This window comes from Engraulis encrasicolus, chromosome 8 (genome assembly GCF_034702125.1).
Source record: "Engraulis encrasicolus isolate BLACKSEA-1 chromosome 8, IST_EnEncr_1.0, whole genome shotgun sequence".
NCBI classification, from domain to species: Eukaryota; Metazoa; Chordata; class Actinopteri; order Clupeiformes; family Engraulidae; genus Engraulis; species Engraulis encrasicolus.
The window spans coordinates 36,074,259-36,097,039 of record NC_085864.1 but is presented as its reverse complement, the minus strand read 5'-3'; the positions used below and the strand labels follow the sequence as shown (position 1 = coordinate 36,097,039).

The window sequence follows — 22,781 nt, the reverse complement described above, 5'->3', positions numbered from 1 at the left end:
TTTAAAACGATAACAGAAACATCTAGCACAGCTAGTGCACCTACAAACTAGTGATGTCAACAATAATCGATTCTGCGATGCAATGCAATGCGGGGCATGGACGATCGAATTCAATGCGGCAAGTTCCGGAATCGATGCAGCAATTTAAAAAAAAAGTTTAAATTAAAAGATTTATTCAATTCAAATATTCCAGGAGCAAATGAATGTTCAATTAATTAAAATCACTTCAAAAGCATTGAAAACTGCAAGACTGATACTAGACAAAGGTGGAGTTTTCAAAAATGGATGAGTTGAAGTTACAGGGCCAAAAAATAAAAATTCATAAAATATAAAATTCAATGAGCAAATCTATGTCTTCTGCCTTTCCAATTATTTTTAGTGCCCGCCTTTTGTTGCCCTAATGCAACTGTCAAGGAGGAAAACATAGGTATTTTGCATTTAGTCTAATGTGAAACAAATTCAAACTGTAAATGCAAATAGTGGCGCTAGTCTTGTTTCATGGCCAACTATTATAAAGATGCGATGGCTCTGCAGGAAGCTGCACTGCAATCTAGTGGATTCAAACACCTAGCATAGCGAGAAAGTGAAAGTAGAGTGCTCACCTCCAGGGGGTCGAGCATGCCCTTCCTGGTGACGATGATCTGTTTGGGCTGCTCCTCCACGGGCAGTGAGCGGATCAAGGCAGCCACCTCCTCAGCAGTCTTCCACTTAGCCAGCTGCACTCAAGCAACAGAACGAGGGGAAGGGAAGAGAGAACACGTTAGAGCACATGTAATAGTAATAGGAGCCTTCCACTTCACCAGAGTGGCTACACACTGAAGTACAGTTTCTGAATACATGTGCTTCATAAAAAGGTCTAAAAAATATAGATTCCTTTCATTACATTTTTAGCAGATGCTTTTATCCAAAGCAACTTACAAAGGGAACATTTCATATTCATTTTAGAGGTTTAATTAATTTCTGTTGACCATTAGGGGTCGGGTTGTGGTGTGGTGGGATGGGGTTTACCTGCCCGAGACGTTTCTGTCCTGCCCACACGGACGTGTGGATGATCTTCAGGAAGAGCTGTCCCGTCCTGGGGTTGAAGATGAAGATGGCCCCGTTGATGGGCTTGGTGGTCAAGTTACCCTCAAAGGTCTGGAGAGAAGAGAGATGGTAGAAAACTGAATATACCCAAGTGTAAATACACATTTTGAATAAAAACAGGAGTACTTACTACTTCCCCCCAAAAAATCTAACTGTTCAAAATGTTTGAGAATTCTGAGTTGAATTGAATGAAATTGTACTAATGTGCACAGTTTATCATCATTATTACCAGGGGTCTAAATTAACACCAAATGCTGGCGAAATTTCAGTTTGGCTGGTAGAAAAGACTCACTAATGGGTCAAAGTGGCTAGTAAGTTTGTGTGTGTTTGGCTAGTAAGATTAACATCTACAAGCAATTTAGGCTAGTAATGAAAAAAGTTAATCTAGAGCCCTGATTATTACTACTATTGATAGTACTATTCATACTACTTTTACATCTCAATAATTGAAAGCAATATTAAGATATTGCATGCGTTGGCCTGAATTAGACAGACATTGTGTGTGGAAACCACTCCACCTGCTTAACAAACCTTGTGGATGGTGACTCGGTACACGTTGGTGTCGTCCACGAACCAGATGATCTGGTTGGAGAAGAGCTCTCCGTAGTTCTGCGAGGACAGGTAGGGCTCAGTGGGCTCGGAGGAGTAGAGCTGCAGGCCCTTGCGGATGCGCTCCCTCAGCACGTACAGGGCCGGGTTGGCCTTCATGATCTTGGCCATGGCCTGCTGGATCAGCGGCTTGGCCCCGGGGAACCAGTTCCCATAGGCGCTGTAATACACACACACAGCAGAAATACATCATTACATTACTATTTGCAGATGCGGTTATCCAGGGCAATTTATTAAAAAGGGCACATGGACAGTAATATATAAAGGGAGCAGTACAGCAATATACAAAATAACTAGAATTGCACTCCAAGAGTACAGACCTCTGCCAAGGAAGCTGAACATTTGACTACCCAGGTGAAAAAGTGGTTCAATTTAGTACAATAAAAGCACAACTGAAGTGTACTTAGCATGTTAAAAGCGCACTCACACTTTTTGTGCTAAGAAAAAGTATGTTTACAATATGCTTATTTAAAGTGTACTTAAAATTATATGTAATTAAGTTGCTCTCAAAGAAAGTACACTTTGCGAACCATACATAAAGTGCACTTAGAAGATGTTTGGCTAAAGTGTATTTAGAGGAATATACTAATAGTGTTCTAATAGTGAACTTACTAAAAGTGTATTTTTTAATAACATATTGCAATTGCACTTTTTTTTAAGTGCACTTTGATTATACTTCACCCAAGTGACTTCGAAGTGTGATTTTCTATAGTGCGCTTTAAAGTAAATCACTTTAACATATTGGAAGTATACTTTTTCTAAGTGCACCATGATTGTGCTTCATCCAAATATATTCAAAGTGTGCTTACACAAAGTGCATTTACCCATCATGCATCATCATGCATGTACCATCATGTAATGCACTTCTTGGAGCTCAATTTCTCAAACAGAAAGCCATTGACCTCTAAGGAATATCTTTGGTTTGCATGAAAATATTACTCATTGTTATATTCTGCGTTTATTGTAGGAGTTTTAAAATTTTAAAGTGGTACACAAAAAATGACCATGTTCCCACCGTCATTATGATGGTCACGTATATGTTCTGGTATATATAGGCTCACACTTCCCATTACATCATGGTAAGAGGTATGTTGGAACTAGTTGTTCAAACAAATATCAAGGGTCACTATTAGTGATCAATTCAAATGATCAATTGCAGGAAGGTGGAACAAGAATGATATAAAGTGAAATGTGTATCTGAAATCTCTGTAACAATGCAATGATTGTAAATGTCAGTCGTGCTAGGCATGCATACTGTATCACTACTGTGACATGTGGCTGTGTGTAATGTACAAGCTCTGAGGGCCAGCATGGATTGTACTATTACATTTATATTATTTCATGTACTTGGGAGTGTACTGTAAATATACTTCAAGCATACCTGTTATATATTTACAATACTTAATATGATATACTTTTTACAGACTTAAAATGTTCCAATGTAGTCCAAAGAAGCATGAAGTTAATATACTTTAATTGTACTTCTAGTAACAATAAAATGTTATAGAAGTGTACTCAAGCACACTATTAATGCCATACGAATGCATGAAAAGCGTGTTTGGAGCATACTTTCAAAAGTATGCTTGTAGTGCACTTAAAGTTGTCCAAAAGCGGTGCCAATTTAGCATCCTCAGTGTGCTGCAAGTGTGCTGAAGTACTGCTTTAGTAGTGCTTCAGCGCACTAATAGTGCAATGAAGCGCACTTTAAATCGCCGAAAATAGTACACTTTGTACTAAGTACGGTCAAAAAAAGTACACTTTAAGTATATGGGTTTTTCACCTGGGTATGTTACACACAATTTGTATTTGAAGACTTTCTACCTTCTTTTTGTGGAGTTCGAATCGGGAATGTCAACATTTGCTCATATATTGCAATTCGCAGATGCGGTTAGTTACCCAGAGCAACTTATTAAGAGGGCACATGGACAGCAATAAAGTGTAAGGGAGTAGTACAACACTATACAAGTAATGAAAGCAATACAGAATGTTAGACTATACAGAGTGTGGGACTATACAAAGTGTAGAGTAGTATAGAGTATGGAGGCAAGTGAAAGGGGTTACGGACCAATCAATAGGGACCAATAAGCAATCAGGCTGACAAAAACTAAGCCAGCGAGACACTGGCATCACCATGTCATGTTGTGCCTCTGGACATGTCAACTAAAAATAACCATCAATTAATGATTAGGAGTCAATGCCTTCAATGTGGCAGCCATTACACAGATGTCAGAACTTTTTAAAATTTATTTATACTTCCTTGGGTTTTCAAACCTTTATTATTTACACAGGAGAGACAGGAAATGAGTGGGGGAAGAAAGATGGGGAAGGATCAGGAAATGAGCTTAGGTCAGAATCGAGCCCAGGGGTGCGTTCCAATATGCGACCTTGCGTCCTCCACTTGTCCTTGTGGCCTAATGTCATGATGACATCACTGACAACAGCATTATTTTTCAATATCTCGCAAAAGATCAATTCTAATGTCATTTTCTCATTTGCAATTGGGATGGTGAATGAAAAAAAGTCTACCAAAAGTTGTTGTGGCTAGGCTGACAGCTGGGAAACTTCATTGTTTTCTCCACGGAGGCGGGGCAAGGCCACAAGCACAAGTGGAGGACGGGAGTGTGCATATTGGAATGGTACGGCGCACTGGCCCACTGAGCCACATCACCCACACAGTAGGAATCCTTTGAAGTCTAAACGCAACTACAACAGCGCTACTACCACTGACCTGTGCAGATTGTAGGCCAGGTCGATGGCGATGAGCACGCCGGTGGGGGAGGGGTAGATACTCATGTTGTCGGTGGTGTAGTCCAGGAACTTGGCCCTGGCGTAGCGCTCGATGTCGTGCGAGTCGTAGTCTCCCCAGCGCAGCTGGATGTCGATCCAGTACTTCTGGGTGGTGGTGCTGTCCATCACATCCCTGCAGAGGAGAGAGGAGAAGAGGAGAGTAATTGAAAGGAGCTCATTAAACCAACACAGTAAATTAAACACAGGCTAAATACATTCATTGAAATACTCAATTCTGTTCTTCTAATATAAAGAAAAATATATAAAATAATAATTTCCAAATGGAACAAAGTACATCGACAAGCATTTCAGCGAAATTTAAAATTGATGTCTGGTTATGTTCTAAGTTACTTTATGTTCTAAATTACTGGTTATGTTCTAAGTTACTTTAGATGCGTTACCTATTATATGGTTGTAGCTTCTTATTTTATTATAGTTAAAGTTAACAACTGGGTAATTTATTTGGTCTTCACAACCGTCTGGTAATAATGTTTCAGGTTCACGGCCGCTTAGGTTAACGCACTTTGAGTCGGCCAGCAGCGAGGGTCGGGAGACGTTCCACTTGTAGGAGGCGAAGAGGAGGATGTCAGCGCAGGAGGAGTTCATCTTGTAGGACTTCCTGGGGTGGATGGTCTCCTTCTGCACCGTCTCGATCTCCAGGGCATCAAGCTCCTGATCAAACACCTGGAGGCCAACAACACATAACACTTAGACTATTGCTTCTAAACGGGGGTGTTGGGCAGCCCTAGGGGGGCACTGAGAGGGGGTGGTGCTTAGTTGCCATTGGGGGGCAGTTGTCCATTGTATTTTCTAATACTAAGGTGGTGGGCGTTGGCAGGCTTATGATGAAGTCAAGGGGGCGTTGGGAGGCTTAAATGAGGTCCAGGGGGTGTTAATTCAAAAAAGGTTAAGAACCACTGATTTAGACCATCCAGCTTAATGACTATTAAGTGACTATTCACTGGTTTATGTCCCCCCTCTCTTACCTGACAGAGATCCATGACGATGCTCTCGTGGATCTTCTGCCACAAGTGAGCTCTGAAGATCTGGATGAGGGAGATCTTGAGGGTCGGGATCTTGCCGTGCATGAAGATTCCAGTCAGATCCAACTGCACCTGGAAACCTACGTATACCTACATAGGCAAACGAGAGAAGAACCGAGCCATAAGATAACCATTCATAGTTGATTTTTGTCTTGCTGTAATGAACAAAGCAACTGTTGAGTGCTTACTGCTTACGTTGGCCCTGTTGTCAGGAGAAAAAACATCATAAAAAACCATCTTAAAAAAACATGCATCAACAACAAATGGGTTATTGTGAAGTGTTTATTGCTTACATTGGCTCTGTTGATGGTGGGGGACCACCAGAGTGTGAAGCGTCGATTGGGGATCTGATTCAGACCGGACCTCTGGGCATTGGTCAGCTTCTTCCACTTCATGGATTCCTCAAAGCCACTGGCCTTCTCCCTGTGATACAAAAAAACCCATCAAGCGTGAATGATCACAATGCGTTCATTTAGAGTGTATTATCAGATTGGTCCAAAATGGAGGCAGGTGTTAAACAGCCAGTTGATACAAATGCAGATCAAAAATGTTTGCCGTTTACACACACTGATAAAGTTGTGTCATTTTTCTCCCAACACCATTTAGATACAATTCTCTGCTACAACATAACATTTAACAACCCCTGCAGCCTTGAACTATACACTCGGACCATTCCCACGTCCTTTGCAGCACTCCCACACAACATTCTTAACATGGTGGCACCAGCTGACAGCTGCTGCAAGAGCTATTCTTCTGTTTTATTCTGTTTGTGATCCGTTTTATGATGGCCAACGCCTGATGTCTAAAAAGCATGGACTTGTTCTTGTTTTCTCTGTTGGTACGTTTCATGTTTGTCTTTTACTACATTTCCCAGAATGCTCTACAGACTCAGAGTGCTGCACCATAGGTGCCACTGATGAAGCATATTAACCACAAACACTGTGTGTATGCACTCTGCCTGATGAAGGTCTAAGGAAAGAAAACTTGCAAGTCAAGTAAAGCTTTGCACAAAAAAGACCTGAGGTGTGCAAATTGTCACCTTTTTGTACAGAGCAATTCTTATCAAATTTGCTTGTGAAGTTTGGCTCCCTTGAATGCGGGACACCAATGACGGTATAACGGGTATCTCCTCCTCACTCACCAGAAGAGACCCTCCCAGGTGGGGAAGTAGGTTCCCTTGAAGAGCGTGTGCTCCAGGATTCCCTCCACTCCGCCCAGGGCCTGGATCATGTCCGTGCGGTAGTTGTTGAGGTTCCACAGCTTGCCGTCGTGCCTCTGGTGGGTCCACCAGAAGGGATTCTGCTTCAACACCTGCAGGAACACAACATGTCAAAAGGTCAAATGAAGACAAGTAGAACCAATTAAAGATGGTTCAAGAAACCACGAAAGATCAAGTGCCAAGCAAGTTGGTGGTCAGGAAATCTTTTGGCAAGACATATAGCTAAAGGAATACTAAGGTTATGTTGTGCCAAATGGCTCAAGATACCATTACTAGCACACCAATAATGCTAGGTGATTTAAAGGGGCCCTATTATGCTATTTAGAATAACTTTCATTGTTAATATTTTGCTTTACTGGGGTTAGTGGAGTTAATTTCGAATGACCACTTGTTTTCATGTCCATTATTTTTCATCATTGTGTACATGCACACTACGCCGCCTTTTTGAAACGCGTGGAAGTGCAGAATGTTAGGCCGTCAACATTCTGAAATCTCGGCGCAGCATGGAGCGTTTCATCAAGCATTCTATTACTAATATTACGTCAGCAGCACAGCTGCTTTTGACCTGGAATCCAACCCTGTAGCCTCTGTCTAAAGTTGAAAGCCAAATAGTTCACCCAATGTCCACAATTAATCAGAAAAGGACGCATCATAAGTCCCACGTTATGTTATTAACCCTTACTTTTGTGCGCCTTGCTGTGTCTTTCGCTGAAACCCAGTCCCTATCCAATGCGAGTCTTCCGTGCAGGCTTCAGTTTGATTTCGAAATCGCTTGGGACAATTAGGATACCATAAATATGAGAAAGGTTTGAAAGTGCTGGGTACAGGCTACTGCGTCCAATTTGAGGTTTCATGAAATACTATGCATATTGCATATGATGCGTAATAACTAATAACGCGATTGTGGCCATAGGCTATAAAAAAAACTAAAAGCCATCTGCGCTGTGTTGTTTATTTCTGATATCCTGCGCTGAAGTATCTTTATCTTAAACATTATTAACGCAACAGAAGGGGCCTGATTGGTTAACCCGCTGTCTAGCCTTGCATACTGTAGGCCTAAAGGTTACCAGCCAAGTTTACTGCTCGCAAACAGACACGTCGCGCTGGTCGTTAGGTGGGAGTCTAGATCTGCTGTTGACAGTTGGAAATTTGAAGACACAAAGAATATTCTCGGGGAGGATTGAACTCAGATCACATTTCCTTGTTAATGGCAAGTTAACCTTCACACAATAGGCTGTCCAATAAGATAATCATCTCCAATTGCTGTACACCATTCTAAGGATATTTATTCAGCGAAGTTGTGGACATTTTCTTCGCTCCCGCGGCAGCCCCTGTCTGGCTGTCAAAGACGCAATCCGAAATTGAAGTGCGCACAATAAGACAAGCGGCACGACTTGTCGGACTCAAACCTATCAATACAACGTCTGTCAGTGATATCGTGACACTCTATTTGTGATATGAACTCCGTGTTCAAATGCGTCCTGTGGTCTATTTGCAAGCCAGACTGAATACTGAGCACACGCGTTGCTGTTGGCTTTTAAAAATGCTCTTGTTTGCTCGTTGTCTGTGGGCCTAATACACAATGGCGATAGGCTATGCTTCATAAAAATACATTTCAGAGTATTTTCAGGTGCATGGTTTCATTTTAGTAACTGCATTTCTATTTAGTCCCCGGCAGAAATGACCGCGCCTGCTGGACTGGTCTTATAGGCTAATAACGCCTAGGCATGGTCTCGGTTTCGTGGTTTTTCTGTTTGCATTTATCGACAGGACAGGAGTTTTTCTTTTTTAAAAAAAAAAAAAAAAAACAATATCCGTTTCAATTTCAGTTTCATTATTGGCATGCCGCCCGACGGCGCGACCATTTTTAAACGACATCAAGCATATCCACGTTGCTGTTGCAGATATGAACAATACTGCGTTGCATTTCCTATACTGAATTGTAGCCTGTGCATAGCCTATACTAACTGGCTAAGCGTTGCCAACATTGCTGATGCAAACGGCTACTGGTCAAGTCGTGATAGACCTATTTGGATAAAATCAGCGCACGTCTTCTAGCCTAGGCTACTTAATGTTATGCTTCAAAAGGCAATACAAGTGTAGGGTTTTTAACATCTTAACAAACAAAATGTAGTTTTGTCAACAGCATATTCAAAACGGACTTGAAGCGAATAGAGAAAGAGAGGAGAGATTCGATTCCTTCACCCACTTGGAAGTGTTTTGGATTCTCCGTGCGCAACTGTGTTAACGCGTGCCTGTTTTCGACCTTCCCCATTCAACTGTTTCTGACCCGTTAGCCATAAGCCTACCTACGGAATTTTATCAATGTAAAATGCAGCTTTAATATCACGATCAAACAAAAAATATATCATTTAGGCCACAGATGAGTGTAGCCTACAGCCTAGACCAATGCTGTAGCCTATTTGACGGAGTCGATTTATGAATTGAAAAAAAAACATGCGTGATGGAATCAACTTGTGGATGGCAAAATCCTATCCTTGTATGGAACACTATTCTTGTACACTATTCTTGTACACAGAATGGTGTATTCACAAATAGGATTACATCTCATCACAATAGGCTACTGTCAAATTCAGATAGGCTATGTGGCTGCGATGGACAAATGCGCATTAGGCCTACGGTCTCTGCAATTAATAAATGGTCTGTGACATCGTCAACACTCCATCCCATAAGCAGCAATGTTAGGTACAGCATGACGTAGACCTGTACAGGAAACAAAAGCTATAGAATGTTGAAAACCCAACCACGCGTTCTCTGACAGTTGAGAAATAGCGTCCCTGCGGCAGAGAAATTCTCCCCCAAGAGGCCAATTTGTGAAATGCAGCTTTCACCAAGCTTTTACATACAACAGATGCTGTGTAACCCAATAAATGGGCAGTGGACATGAAAAAGCATAATAGGACCCCTTTAAAATGCTTGCTGACCTCTTAAATATCCACTTATTTTAATAAGAAATAAATGTTCACCTTGGTTGCTTGTTATTGTTGCCATTTGTGATGAACATGACACTGCCTGTCCTTTCTGGTACCCAGTCTTACCTGATACTGCTTGAAGTCGGTCCTGACTCTCCAGCCCTTGTCGTAGGCGAGGGTGTGTCTGTCCTTCTGGAAGAGGGTGTTGATACGTGGGATGCCTCTGTCCCAAGAGTCCTCCAGATCCTCAAGGGTCAAACGCCTATGTGGCAAAAAAAACAAAATCAGCTATTAAATATGACAAGTGTAAGTCAAGTTAGGTTCTACAAGTTTCTAAGACATGTCGTCTGTCTGTTAAAGAGATGAAGAAGTAAAATTATTCAATCCAGCCTTCTGCAATACAGCAGGTCACAGGAGCAAGCATGTCTAGTAAGTTCTTGTCCTCTGTTAGGGCTTTCAGGCCGACCAGAACAGAGCCGGTGCCAGTGTCCGCACCAGTGACGTACGACACTAAAGTGCTCATCTGCGAACCGCCCTTGTTCATACAGGGCTCTGAACTTTTTCGTGACTGTTACCCGGATGAACCTGCTGACGGCCACACTGTTTTCACGGTTCGCGGAAAAAAACCTAGTATTTTCCGGTTCACGAACGCTAAAATCTGTGGCGTGAACATGACGGCCGGTTCGTGATTAGGTGCGGGAACGGGCACCGGCACGGTTCTCAGTCGGCCTGAATGTGCTATGTGAGCAGCAGAGTAGGTTACCTGTTCTGCGCGATGGCTTCCTGCCTCTTGAGGGCGTACTCAGCCCACACTCTCTGGGAGTCGATGAACTCGCTCTCCCACGGCTGGATGTAGCGGTACAGATTGGGGATCAGCTGGTCCTCCTCGTGGCTCATGCCGGAGCGGAAGTGGGTGATGCCCACATCCGTCTGCTTGGACCACCTGGAGAGGGAGGGGGGGAGAGAGAGATCAGAACCTGACGGATGATTCTTTTTACAACTTCTGCAGTGCATATGAACTACAGAACTATTGCGATTATAAAATACCTTCCCTTCCCTTCAAACAAAGAAAAGGACCATAACATCTGTTTCGCCTTAGACTAAATACATAAAGAGGAATTTGTTGACATCCTCAATCCAAAAATAAAACACCATTCATTTGAAGTCTGAACAGACACGATGGCAGTGCCAAAGACAAAAAGGATCACCACATCACTTTCTCCTTTGGCTGAAAATTTACAGAGGAAATAATTACATAACAAACAAAAAAAAAACAACCAAACAAACAAAAAAGTCTGAATGAACAACGGCAGTACCTGAGGTCGGACTGTGGGATGAGCACGTGGCCCATGGACAACATTCCCAACCCGCCCAGCTCCTTGGGGGTGTAGAAGACCACTGGCGGGAAGCGACTGGGCATCTTGGAGTTGAGGCCGATCTTGATACGCGTCTGGATCTTGTTCTCGCACTTCACCAGCAGGTCCAGCAGCTCCTGCGTGTTGACCACGGCCTCGCGGAAGTACGTCATCAGGCCGATCAGAGCCGTGTTCCACTTGTTCACGATCTGTGTCGGAGGTCACATGATTAATGGGAAATTACAATTGCAATTGGAGGTTGGGGTGCGCAAATCCACAAAAACAATAATCCAGGTGCCGCAAAAGTGGTAGACTGTATACAAGAGTGGTCCGCACACTTGGCGTGCCACTGCCGCCCAGTGTGCGTACCACTCCATCACACAAATAACAACTGCAATGCAAATCATATGAGCTGAATCTTTAAGATATTTGATCACTTATCTGAAATGCCTGAAGTTAATTACAATGTATCCAAAATGCCAGAAGTTAATTACAATTAATCTAAAAGGCTGTGAGTTACAAAGAACTCAACGGCTTACAACTCAAGGTGCCACTAGTCTATGTTGGGGCATTCATCTCATCTGACCTTGGTGAAGGTTGTGGATCCAGAAGCCATGAGGATCTGGCGGACTCTGTTGTGGAACCTCTGCATGGACTCGTCGTCCACACGCAGGAAGCACTGCGCCGTCCTCTCCTTCGTCACCTGCAGGAAAAAGATGAATTCACAATAATTTTCAGAAAGATGGATAGCATGCCAAGAAAAATGACCAGCAAAATCATTGTCAATTAACCCAGTTGTCATTGTCAATTAACCCATTTATTGGCTAATTGTAATGAGCACTCTCCATTGGTCACTGAGCTCATCAAGTGGTTTGAAGAAATATGTGGCATACTCAGAGTTGTAAAAGGTAGAAGTAGAAGTACTTTTACAAATATAATTACAACACTAGTAGTATTGACATAACAAAGTTGAAACCATGTCATATCATACCACAAGTGTTTTAATTAAATCTGCAAGGGTATTTCTACTTTATACAACTCTTGAGTATATTATGTATAATTATAATATTCCTAAATAGTCACCCCTCTTGACCAACTCACCTCGTTCTGCAGGTTCCAGACTCCATCCTTGTGGGTGAGCTCCTCGTAGCTGGTGCGACACTTGGGCAGGATGCGGCACTCGAAGCCACACATGTTGAACAGCAGGTTGGGGTTGTCCTTGCTGTAGACGGACACGAAGCTGTTCTCCCACTGGATCGTGGTCACAGAGCGCGGCAGACGGTTCTTAATGTCCCAGAACACGGCACGACCCCTGAAAACAACAACAAACAAAAACGTTGATTATTAAAATGTATGCACACAGCGCGTTGACTTACTGAATTACAGTTCATTCGACCATTATACTTGTGTCATGATCTACGTATAAAGCTATGCTATGATCAACACATTATATTCTATGCAGTATTATTCTGACTATTGCAAGGAATGACAATGTATGACATTAGACAACATGGGAGGCTGTAAAACCAATAACCATCGATTCAAACCCTACTCAGATAATCATATTACAGTTTCACGTTATATTCAAATACAAATAGAGGAGCTAAAAAAGTAATTGATAGCATCAAATAAAAGACAGAAAGATGGTGCTCCGCGAATGCTCTTGTCTTTTTTTTTTTTTACTTAAACAGGTGCATATCAACTAATATTTCGGCGGCACAGTCATCAGAGTCGGACTCCAGTTTGCACCGCAGTGCAAAGGAGAGCGCGTTCTCCTTTGATTTCTAATTTATCACATCACTTGGGACAATTTCGAGGCCATTACTCAGGCCAATTGTGGAATTGAGTCATTATGTCAATTTGTAGTGTAAGTGATGCACGACCATCCAGTAAAACATCCAGTACTGGATCAAATTATTATGTGAATTTACAATGGTGAAACTCAAGATATACTGCCTCACTTGCATAAACTGGCAGTGTGGGCTTCCAAGTTAGAAGTCAAAGTTATAATAGAATAGAATAGAATAGAAGAATAATATGGAAGGCATGGTGCCAATACTCACAGGTTGACGTCGTGCTTCATCAGCCTCATGCGGGCGTCTCTGGGCCAGCACTTCTTATTGTTGTAGCCCACGATGTTCTCATTGTTGGGGTCTGGATGCTCAGTCAGGTACCTCTGGATCAAATCCCTGGCATCGTCAGCTGAAAACCTGTTGAGGAGGCAAAGAGACAGACCAAGACGGAGAGGCAGACAGAAAAGCAAGAAGGATTAAGAGAGAGAAAACAGCGAATAAGACAAACACTCTGTGAGAACTTCACCTCATTCAAGAATTTGTCAAACAAAAATAACAGTAACTAGTGCAATGAAAAAAAAACCTATGAAATCTAGTGAAAGTCATGAATCCTGTGTTTAGACTGCAATCTCACATAAAGAAAGCTCTTGCTGGCTGACCTGAAGAATGTGTACGAGGTCTATGTCTCAGCAGTATAAGCGTATGCTAGTCTAGTCCTAGGATAAGAGTGGATTTGACCAGCCAGTATTCAGCAGTACCTGTTGCCTGACTGGAAGATGATGTGACTTGATGATGTGCTGGCAGATAGAGGGACAGACCAAGTACTAAGTAGGATACTACCTTTAGAATATAACAGCCTGTCATTACTAATGCCTGCTGTCTGAACTGAAGAATTAATGTATGCGGTCGATGTATCGGCAGTAGAGACGTACGCTAGTCTATTAAATCCAAGGTTTAGAACGGACTCCAAAAACCAGTAATCAGTGACGGCCGTTTACTGACCTGAAGATGTGTATGTTTTCGATGTATCAGGAGTAGAGGCGTACACACTAGTCTATTAAACCCAGGGTTTAGAGTAGACTCCAACATCCAAGTAATCAGTGACGGCCGTTCGTTTACTGACCTGAAGAAGATGTGTATGCGGTCGATGTATCGGCAGTAGAGGCGTATGGGGTGGGCGGCCTCGGTGGAGGTGTCCTGGAAGCTGAGGAAGTCGTTGGGCATCTGCGGCGGTCCGGCCATCTCGCTGGCGCGGTGCAGACCCAGCACCAGCAGGTCCATCACCAGCCCGTAGTACTGCACGATGAAGGAGGCAAACTGCAGCCCGCGGATGATGCCGTACGAGTTGGTGTGGTTCATGTCCTGAGGGAGGATACGTCACAAATGTGGTGAGACAAAAGTTAAACATGAAATGCAATACAATATATGCAGTAAGTCTCCATAAAGCACATTGAAAAAGACAAATAAAAACGAGTCATGCTCTGGAGACAAAAGAATTTAGAACGTTTGAGTTGGTGTGGTTCATGTCCTGAGGTAGGATACGTCACAAACGTGGTGAGACAGAAGTAAAACATGAAATGCAATACAATGAAGCACATTAATAGAATAGAAATGTGTCATGCTATGGAGATAAAATAATTTGGAACATTTGAGTTAGTGTGGTTTATGTCCTCAGAGACAATGCAACAATCACGAGTGACAAAATTATAATAATAAACTGTAGACGACGTAGTCACTGTAAGCATAACACTAAAAATGAGTAGAATGAGTCGAAAAAAAGAATTTCATAATTTTTCCTGATTTGAACATTCCTGTCCACACAGGTTTTTATTGGTTCAGAGGTGAATTTCTTGCAATTAGGTTTCAGTGTTTTATAATAATTAGTATGTTAACTCCACAGATTTGAGCTCTGTGGATAGTTTTGCCACTGCGAATGTGGTGTGGTGTACCTTGTAGTTGATGACGACGTTGTTCTTGGCCGTCATGTAATCGGCGATGTTGTGGTCCACGATGAGACGCAGCAGCCTGTTGAGCAGCGTCAAGTCGATCTTCTCGTACATCTTCTCGTAGCGAGACTCCAGCATCACGTTACACTCGCCCTCAGCCGTGTCCCACACATCCTGCAGGTTGTTGATCCCTAAAGAAGAAAAATATCATAGAGGGCCTAGGTTAAAAAGTGAAGATGGCATAACAATCATTCACAATCTCACTCGCTTTGTTAGGTACATCGAAAAAAAAATCAACACATTTGGTCACTACTGGACCCTGTTTCTTGAAAGCATTGTTGCTAAACAGTTAGCAACTTATTTGGTTGTAATGCAATTTCCCATTGACAACTTACTAAGTTGCCAACTTGGTTAGTAACGACACTGTTGTAAGGATTTAAGTACAGGGGTGCGTTTCTCAATCAACGCAGCTACTTGGCGGAAAAATCCTAGTTCTCAAAACATACCTTGGCTCGATTTGCAGTTAGTTTAATAACAAAATACCAATTGCATAGAGGAACTATTTATTACTAATACTAATAAGGGACAACATCTCAGGTACCTTGGCACCACTTGTAGACGAGCAGGGGATACTGTACTTTAGTCCAAATAACAATCAACGGCAGAAAAAGTCCTTGTCCTCAACACATACCTTGGCTCAGTTTTTAGGCAGTTTAATAGCAAAATACTCATCACATGAGTACAACATCTCCAGTACCTTGGCACCACTTGTAGACGAGCAGGGGAGGGGGTTCTGTGTCGGCGGGCTTGATCCAGGGCGGGAAGAGGCGTCTCTTGTCGGCCTCGTACCACAGGTACTGGTCCAGGTAGGCGTCCGTGATCTTCTCCAGGGGCTCCACGTCGTACACCGGCACCAGGTGGCTGTACAGGTCCATGAACTCAATGCCCACCTAGCAGTGACAAACACACCATTAGCAACAAAACTGGGGTGCATTTCTGGAAAGCGTAGTTGTTAGCTAGTTAGCAACTTGGGTAGTTGCCAATGGGAAATTGCACTGAAACCGACAAAGTAGCTAAAACCATAGCAACTATGGTTTCGAGAAATGCACCCATGTGTATTGCAGAATTAAGCCTTGAGCTTTTTTTTTTTAAATCAACAATGACATTAATATTACACAAACATTTTTAAAATGTACAATCATTTTCATTTAAAAAAAATAAAAACAGTATTTTTAAATCATATGCATCTCATTTTTTACTGAACATTTTAAAATAGTGTAAAAAAAAAAAAGTCAACCTCCTGCCACATTAAAAAGGAGGTCTATGAAAGGCATGGCTTTTTTTCTTCTTCCATTGGAGTCTTGTGTGTTTTTACCTCTTTGAATGCTCTCTGGGTGAGGAGGTGACGCTTGATCCTGGACAGGGCCTCGTGAGGGTTGTCGTAGGCCTGCTCAATCAGACCCAGCTCCTCTCGCTGAGACTGGTTCAACCTCGACTTCACACTACACACAGAGACAGTAGAAGGTTGTCATGTTTACAGTAATAAACCAGTCATTTAATCCTTTGTGGCCCATGAGGATGCCTTAACTGTGCTAACACTGAACAGACCGAACGTGACAGGATTGACAACACTACTGGAAGAAATTAACTTTAAATGGGCGAGCTGCTGACAAAAACAGCAAAAGTGCTTTGGGTAACATTGAATTTCCAGAAATAGATATTTTTAGCTGCTATACTTACTGTACTTAAAGTGATACTGTCCCATTTTTGGAAATAAGCTTATTTTATACCTCTCCTTGAGTTAAACAATAGGCTTTTACCGTTTTCCTGTACTTCCAACCGTTGTCTAGTTATGTAAGTGAACACTTTACCTCCAAGCTAACAGTTAACATTAAGTCCTATGAGACCAGTTAGCTGCGAGCTGGTCTCATAGGACTCAATGTTAACTGCTAGCTTGGAGGTAAAATGTGCACTGCAGTACTCAGAGAACGGTTGAAAGTACAGGAGAACGGAGGTGAAATTTGCACTGCCATACCCAGAGAACGGTTGAAAGTACAGAAGAACGGTAAAACCCTATTATTTAACTCAAGGAGAGGTGTAAAATCAGTTTATTTCCAAAAATGGAACAGTATCACTTTAGTCCTACTAGCAAACATTATTATTTAGAAAAATATTTATGAAAATATCAAATTTGGCAGTAGGCAACACCGTCTAAATGCGCAGCATAGTTGCAATACCTACTATGGCCACCATCCTACAACACTGCACCTTTAAACGTCAGCGACGTCGAAGACATAAAAAGTGTGACCCCAAAGAGCATTAGCCACCAGGTGACCCCCAGTGTGTGTCCCAATATGCGACCTTGCGTCCTCCACTTGTGCTTGTGGCCACGTACCAGGAAGTAATATGTCATGATGATATCACTGACAACAGCATTATATTTCAATATCTCGTAAAAGGTCAATTGTAAAGTCATTTTCTCATTTCCAAACTGGATGGTGAGGAAGAATAGTCCCCCAAAAAATGTTTTGGCTTGGCTGACAGCGGGGAAACTTCTTTGTTTTCTCCACGGAGGAGGGGCCAGGAGGCGGGGCTAGGCCACAAGCACAAGTGGAGGACGCAAGGTCGCATATTGGAACACACCCCCTGTGCTGTGGCGTACCTGTAGGCCTCCTTGAGTCTCTCCAGGGCCAGGATCAGCAGCTTGGTGTCGTGCTTGTAGGAGAGCGGGGGGAAGGGGATGGGGGAGAAGCGGCGGCTCTCCAGCCAGTGGACAGTGGTGGTGTAGATGGCCACGGCCTCCTCAGCAGTGATGTAAGGACCATCCTGCAATTCAAACACATCAGCTGTTACCCAACCACATTTAGAATAGAAAGCCCTTCTTGTCTTTATACATAAATGTACACAAGTATACTGAGATTTGAGCTTCCCTACAAGGTGCACAGTCCTTTACAGATGAACATAGTCCAGTAAGTGTGAGTTCATTGTCGTAACAGCTTTGGGAAGAAGCTTCATTCATGTCAGGGGCATCATTATGGTGACACAAATGTTCCCCATTCTTGTAGATGGGCTTTAAGCACTTTTATCAGCAACGTTGTTCTGTTTTTTCCCCCCCTTTTGTGGTTTAGTCTTTGCTTTTGATCGGTAATGGCCTGTTGAACACATTGTGCTTCCTCTCCGGTTCAAATGTCAATTAAGTGCAATAAAGTGCTCCACATACTGTCCGAGGTGGACTTATCTAAAAAAGAACTTAAGCGACGTTGGAGGGATCGAATTATCTAAAAGCAACACATTCACCATCACCAATGTAAAGCAAGAAAAAAAAATGCGTTTTGTCAGCCATCAACGCACTTAGTTAATAACAACCCGTTTGAAACTGCCCGCCAGTGCTGAGATGAAGAGAGGCCTATGACAGGAAAATGGGTCCGTAGCACTGTTCGATGCTCCCAAACAAAGTTTAATGGCACAACGTTTCGGATGGTGTTGCAGACCCATTTTCCTTTCATTGATCTTTTGTTTGGTCCAGCATCTGTGCTACTGATGTGCACGCATTCTTAGCAGGGCTTGACATTAACTTTTTCACTCACCGGCCACTGTGGCTAGTGATTTTCCCAAGCCATTAGCCATTAAGGTATTCCACTAGCCACAGATTTTATATTCTTTTTTTCTCTTTATCATGATGGTGTACGTCTAACCTCAGAAGATGAGGTGCTAAAACAAGAAGAGTGTATAGCTTTCTACATGAAAGTACATCAATCAAATAGAAACTGAGTTACAAACAATCAAGCAAATAGAAACTGAGTTACAAACAATTTATACACAAGGGGCAAACAACAGAATATAGTCTACTGTGATTCGTATGTCATACCAAGGAATAAGCTGCCAGCCTAATTGGCTAGTGACACTGAAAGTATCACTAGCCACAGCCCAGTTTTACCAGCATTTGGCAGGTGCCAGTGTCAAGCCCTGATTCTTAAGACTTTTTGGATAGAGAAGCCTACCTTCAGGTAGTTGTGCTGCCTCTCCTGTTCGGCCTTCAGGTAGAGACGCGTGAGGCGTCCCAAGTTCTTCTTGCAGACAGTTTTGTCCACGGTGGCGCCTCTCCTGATTCGCTCACGGTTGTAGTGAGCCGTGTTGGTCCACCAATCGGCTTTGGCCTTCACGTAGCGCAGGATCATGTTCTCGATCGGAGTGGGAAGGCCTGGGACCTAGAGGGTTGAGGAGAATAGGCACAGGGGTTCAAGAGGAATGTAACTATGATCACATATCATTCAAATCCACACAAAACAAATCCCATCCACGGAGTAGTTGTGGTGATAGTACCGGGTATGCAGCTGGACAGTTTCATTTTCTTTGGGCATTGAAACCATGTCTTCTATCATGTTGTCCAAAACAGTTTGGACTTGTGAGCAACTATAGTTCTTCATGGGGCTCTTGAAAAGCCCCTTCAAGCTTCAAGAACAACAACTTAATGTCTCAACACTAGGGCTGTGACGATATTGTATTGAACCGAGAAATCGTGATACACAGAGTCACGATACTGTATCGCGATACAAGGAGGCAGTATCATGATACGCCCTTTCAAAGTTTTACCTTTCAGTCCAGAAAACAACTTTATGATTTAATGTGATAGTGTTTCCAAACTTCAGTGGAGATACATTTCAGAAATCGTGGGGCGTATCGAACCGTAGGTCATAAATCGTGCCACGAACCGAATTGTGAGTTGAGTGTATCGTTACAGCCCTACTCAACACGCCTATTTTCCCCATTGCAAAGGTAGCAAAAAAGGCGTACTGACCTTCCATGGAATGTTGGCTTTCCAGCACCTCCAGGACTCGCTGAGGTGCTGCAGGATGGTCCTGGCCTTGTTCTGCTTGATGCCCTCGGGCATCATGTCCAGGATGTCGTGCATCACGGCCGCGCGCAGCTCCAGGTCGAAGTGGGACTCCACGCGCTGCTTGGTCACCGTCTTCGCCACTCCCTTGGAGTGTCGGCCTGAAGGAAGACGAGGTCAGTAGAAGTAAAATCAACCAATCAATCACTCACTCAATCCATCCATCCATCAGCCAGTCGATCATGTCATGAGTCTGGATATAGCCATCACCGCATGAAAACAGTTGGCCAATACAAACAAAACAAAAAACTTCTGGATGACACTTAAACATGTGAATGTAGTGACAATAAAAAAAAACCAACACTGAAAATACAGCGAAGACTCTCAACACTGCTACCTACGCCAACATAAAATGTAGTAATAATTATCATTATAAACATTTTAAATGTTACCTTCGAACTGCCTGGCCAGCAGGTTCCCGAGCCACCTCTCCAGCAGTGGGGTGATGCCCCTCATGAAGAAGAGCCAGACCCTCCAGCCGGGGGCCCAGAAGCCACAGCCTGGACCCTTGCCCACCGGCCCCTGCAACCAGACACACACACACCACAGCGCCTTTAAACCAGGGCTAAGACAGGCTCTTCACATTCATCTGACCAGGGCACACATCTATCCTTAAGCATTCATACACATCATAGCATCTTTAAAATGCTGAACTCTATACTCTAGTCTTATGAACAGTGTAGTAATGGAGCACTCAGTCAGTCAATCTTATTATTTGGAGTAATCGTGTGATTTGGAGTCTTCTGGGGCATGCCTACATTGGTGGTTCTATTATATTGAGTATTTACCCAGCCAGATTCCTTCAGTTTTCTATTCATGATATGGTGCATTCGTTCAGTGTGGGCAGTCCAATAAACATTTTTGACTGAGCATTTACAGTAACCCTGCCCTGATGAGGAATCCCTATAAACTCAATCAGAAGTGTTGCTTTTGGAGAGCGTGGAGGTGCTGCACTCACGGTGTTGAAGCGGTAGTAGATGAGGTGCTTGAGGTCCTTGCACATGCGGATCTGCCTCATCAGCTTGTACTTGTAGCGGTACATGCCAGTCAGCTGCCCCACGTGGGCAAAGATGTACTGCAGACCATCAGCCAACTGCAGATAAGAGGAGACAACAAAATGACAATGATGATGGTTACATGACATCAATTACTGTGTTAATTGTGAGGGGGAAAAAAGACTGAATGGATATGTAACTGTCAAATGACTAAAAACTACTTCTGAAGCTTAAAAAAGACATTCCTTGAGGACACTACCAAAATCATAATATGATGAAAACCAGCACAAACGTTACACTTCCTGACAGGCTACAAAATATTAAACCACAGACAAAGACAAAAATCATTTTAATATTTTAGGGAGGCTCACCTGGAAGGCGTCGACGTTGCCCAGTCGGTATTGCACATGGCTGTCCACCACCAGCTTGCTGAGACGCAGCACCTCACGACACAAGTGGAACGCGTTTCCGAAACGAGACTTCTTACGTTCCTGTGGGGATCCAAAGAAAAACAATGTTAAGACTGTAAGAACACCCAGCATACCAGAGACCTGAGAGGATAGCCCTTTTTTTAAAATGTGATACATATTCTTATCAAAAGATTATTTGTAGCTGAATTAAAATCAATAATGTACTTTATTTTTGTTAAGTATATTTTGGGGGCTTTTTAGGGCTTTATTATGACAGTAGAGTGTGAGAGGAGACAGGAAATGAGCTGGAGAGAGATAAGGGGTAGGGCTGGGAAATGACCCCAGGCGGACTCAAACCGGGGTCCCAATGGCCATGCAAGCCAAAATGTGGGGGGCTTACTGTGACAGCAACAGAAGTTTCCTTCCAGACTTGACTTTTCAACATAGTGAGTGAAATCACTTGCCTTGGTGGTGAGGGTCTTGACGGGCTTGAGGTTGAAGTTGTAGTCCAGATGCAGATAGTTGAGGTTCTTTCTGTGGATGAGCAGGTTGAGCATGTTGTAGCCCTGCCTGCAGACCTGCAGACCCACCTCCACCCAGTCCAGCTTTGTGGACTGGAAGAACTTGGTGGCTTTGAAGGAGCGGAAGAGGTACCTGAAAAAGACACAACAGGGGGGAAAAGGATTTACTATAAAGCAAAAAAAAAAGAAACAAGGCGTTTACTTCACATTATTCCAAGTCCAATCTCATGCACATCCAAATTCTTTTCCTAGGGTGCAAAACAGCTCTAAACGTGAAGTTCATGTAAGCCTTGTAAGGTAATGAAAGAACCGCACACCGTGAGCTCCAATTGCGGTTCTTGCATTACCTTACATTTACTTGACAGTAGAAACGGCTTTTATTGGCCAAATACACTTACATGCAGTATATCAGCACCTTGACTGTGGTAGATGTTTACCACCAACACAAGTAAGATCTAGTAATCCACATATGATCTTTACAACAGGCAAATCAAAGGGTGTATACTGCAGTGCCTCATTTACAGTGGTTGAACGCCATTCTTATATTTTCCCCCAAAGTTTACCTCTTCTTCTGGGCTTTGGGTGGTCTATGCTTGAGAGCGTTGAGCACGTAGTACTTCAGGAGCTTCTGGTAGGAGACTCGAACCTTCACAGGCTGGCCTGCTGGGCAGTGCTCCCGGTACCTGGGGGTGAGAGACAATGCACGTTCTTCATTTTCAACTAGAGTTAAGCTGTTTGCAATTCAAGATAACCTCCCAGTCATTTTATCAACCACATAGTAAAAATAAAAACTGTATAAAGCGTAGTGCTGCACTGATACGATAGATTGCTCAAAAAAGTACCACAATCTCATCATATCCTGTTAAGCTTCATCACCTCCCATTCTCACTACGGAGACTATGCACTCCACCAATCTCACTTTGTGAGGTCACAGCCCCCTTCATTACAAGCACATGAATTCAGCACATGACCTGAGGACTGTTGCTTAATGCTTAAAGGACAACTTCTGCCAATTTCAATATGCTGCTGTCACACTACCCATGACTTGTTGGCCCCCGGTGATGCTGCATTTTTCGACTCAGCCCTTTCCGAAATCTGAGCTATTCTAATGGGGGCAGATTTTGTTTACATTAAAAACCTAACTTAACATAGGTCTTCTCCAAATATTATCCCAAAAGGTATCTTTTTCT

General features: G+C 43.0%; 1 protein-coding gene across 1 annotated transcript in view; it reads right to left on the bottom strand.

Annotated features, from left to right (window-relative positions):
• The window catches only part of prpf8 (pre-mRNA processing factor 8), a 33,924-nt gene that overhangs the window by 6,571 nt on the left and 4,572 nt on the right, over positions 1 to 22,781 (bottom strand). Inside the window, exons 10-35 of the mRNA XM_063205590.1 lie at positions 22,155 to 22,274; positions 21,535 to 21,724; positions 21,032 to 21,151; positions 20,624 to 20,758; positions 20,058 to 20,187; positions 19,570 to 19,766; positions 18,773 to 18,979; positions 17,434 to 17,597; positions 16,147 to 16,273; positions 15,529 to 15,721; positions 14,775 to 14,962; positions 13,949 to 14,187; positions 13,096 to 13,242; positions 12,134 to 12,344; positions 11,619 to 11,735; positions 10,994 to 11,241; positions 10,441 to 10,620; positions 9,804 to 9,939; positions 6,667 to 6,836; positions 5,819 to 5,948; positions 5,469 to 5,615; positions 5,006 to 5,166; positions 4,424 to 4,615; positions 1,618 to 1,855; positions 1,009 to 1,137; positions 603 to 716 (exon numbers count right to left, since the gene is read on the bottom strand). Coding sequence (XP_063061660.1) covers positions 603 to 716; positions 1,009 to 1,137; positions 1,618 to 1,855; positions 4,424 to 4,615; positions 5,006 to 5,166; positions 5,469 to 5,615; positions 5,819 to 5,948; positions 6,667 to 6,836; positions 9,804 to 9,939; positions 10,441 to 10,620; positions 10,994 to 11,241; positions 11,619 to 11,735; positions 12,134 to 12,344; positions 13,096 to 13,242; positions 13,949 to 14,187; positions 14,775 to 14,962; positions 15,529 to 15,721; positions 16,147 to 16,273; positions 17,434 to 17,597; positions 18,773 to 18,979; positions 19,570 to 19,766; positions 20,058 to 20,187; positions 20,624 to 20,758; positions 21,032 to 21,151; positions 21,535 to 21,724; positions 22,155 to 22,274 — 4,330 coding nt within the window. The remainder of the gene's footprint in view (positions 1 to 602; positions 717 to 1,008; positions 1,138 to 1,617; positions 1,856 to 4,423; positions 4,616 to 5,005; positions 5,167 to 5,468; positions 5,616 to 5,818; positions 5,949 to 6,666; positions 6,837 to 9,803; positions 9,940 to 10,440; positions 10,621 to 10,993; positions 11,242 to 11,618; positions 11,736 to 12,133; positions 12,345 to 13,095; positions 13,243 to 13,948; positions 14,188 to 14,774; positions 14,963 to 15,528; positions 15,722 to 16,146; positions 16,274 to 17,433; positions 17,598 to 18,772; positions 18,980 to 19,569; positions 19,767 to 20,057; positions 20,188 to 20,623; positions 20,759 to 21,031; positions 21,152 to 21,534; positions 21,725 to 22,154; positions 22,275 to 22,781) is intronic.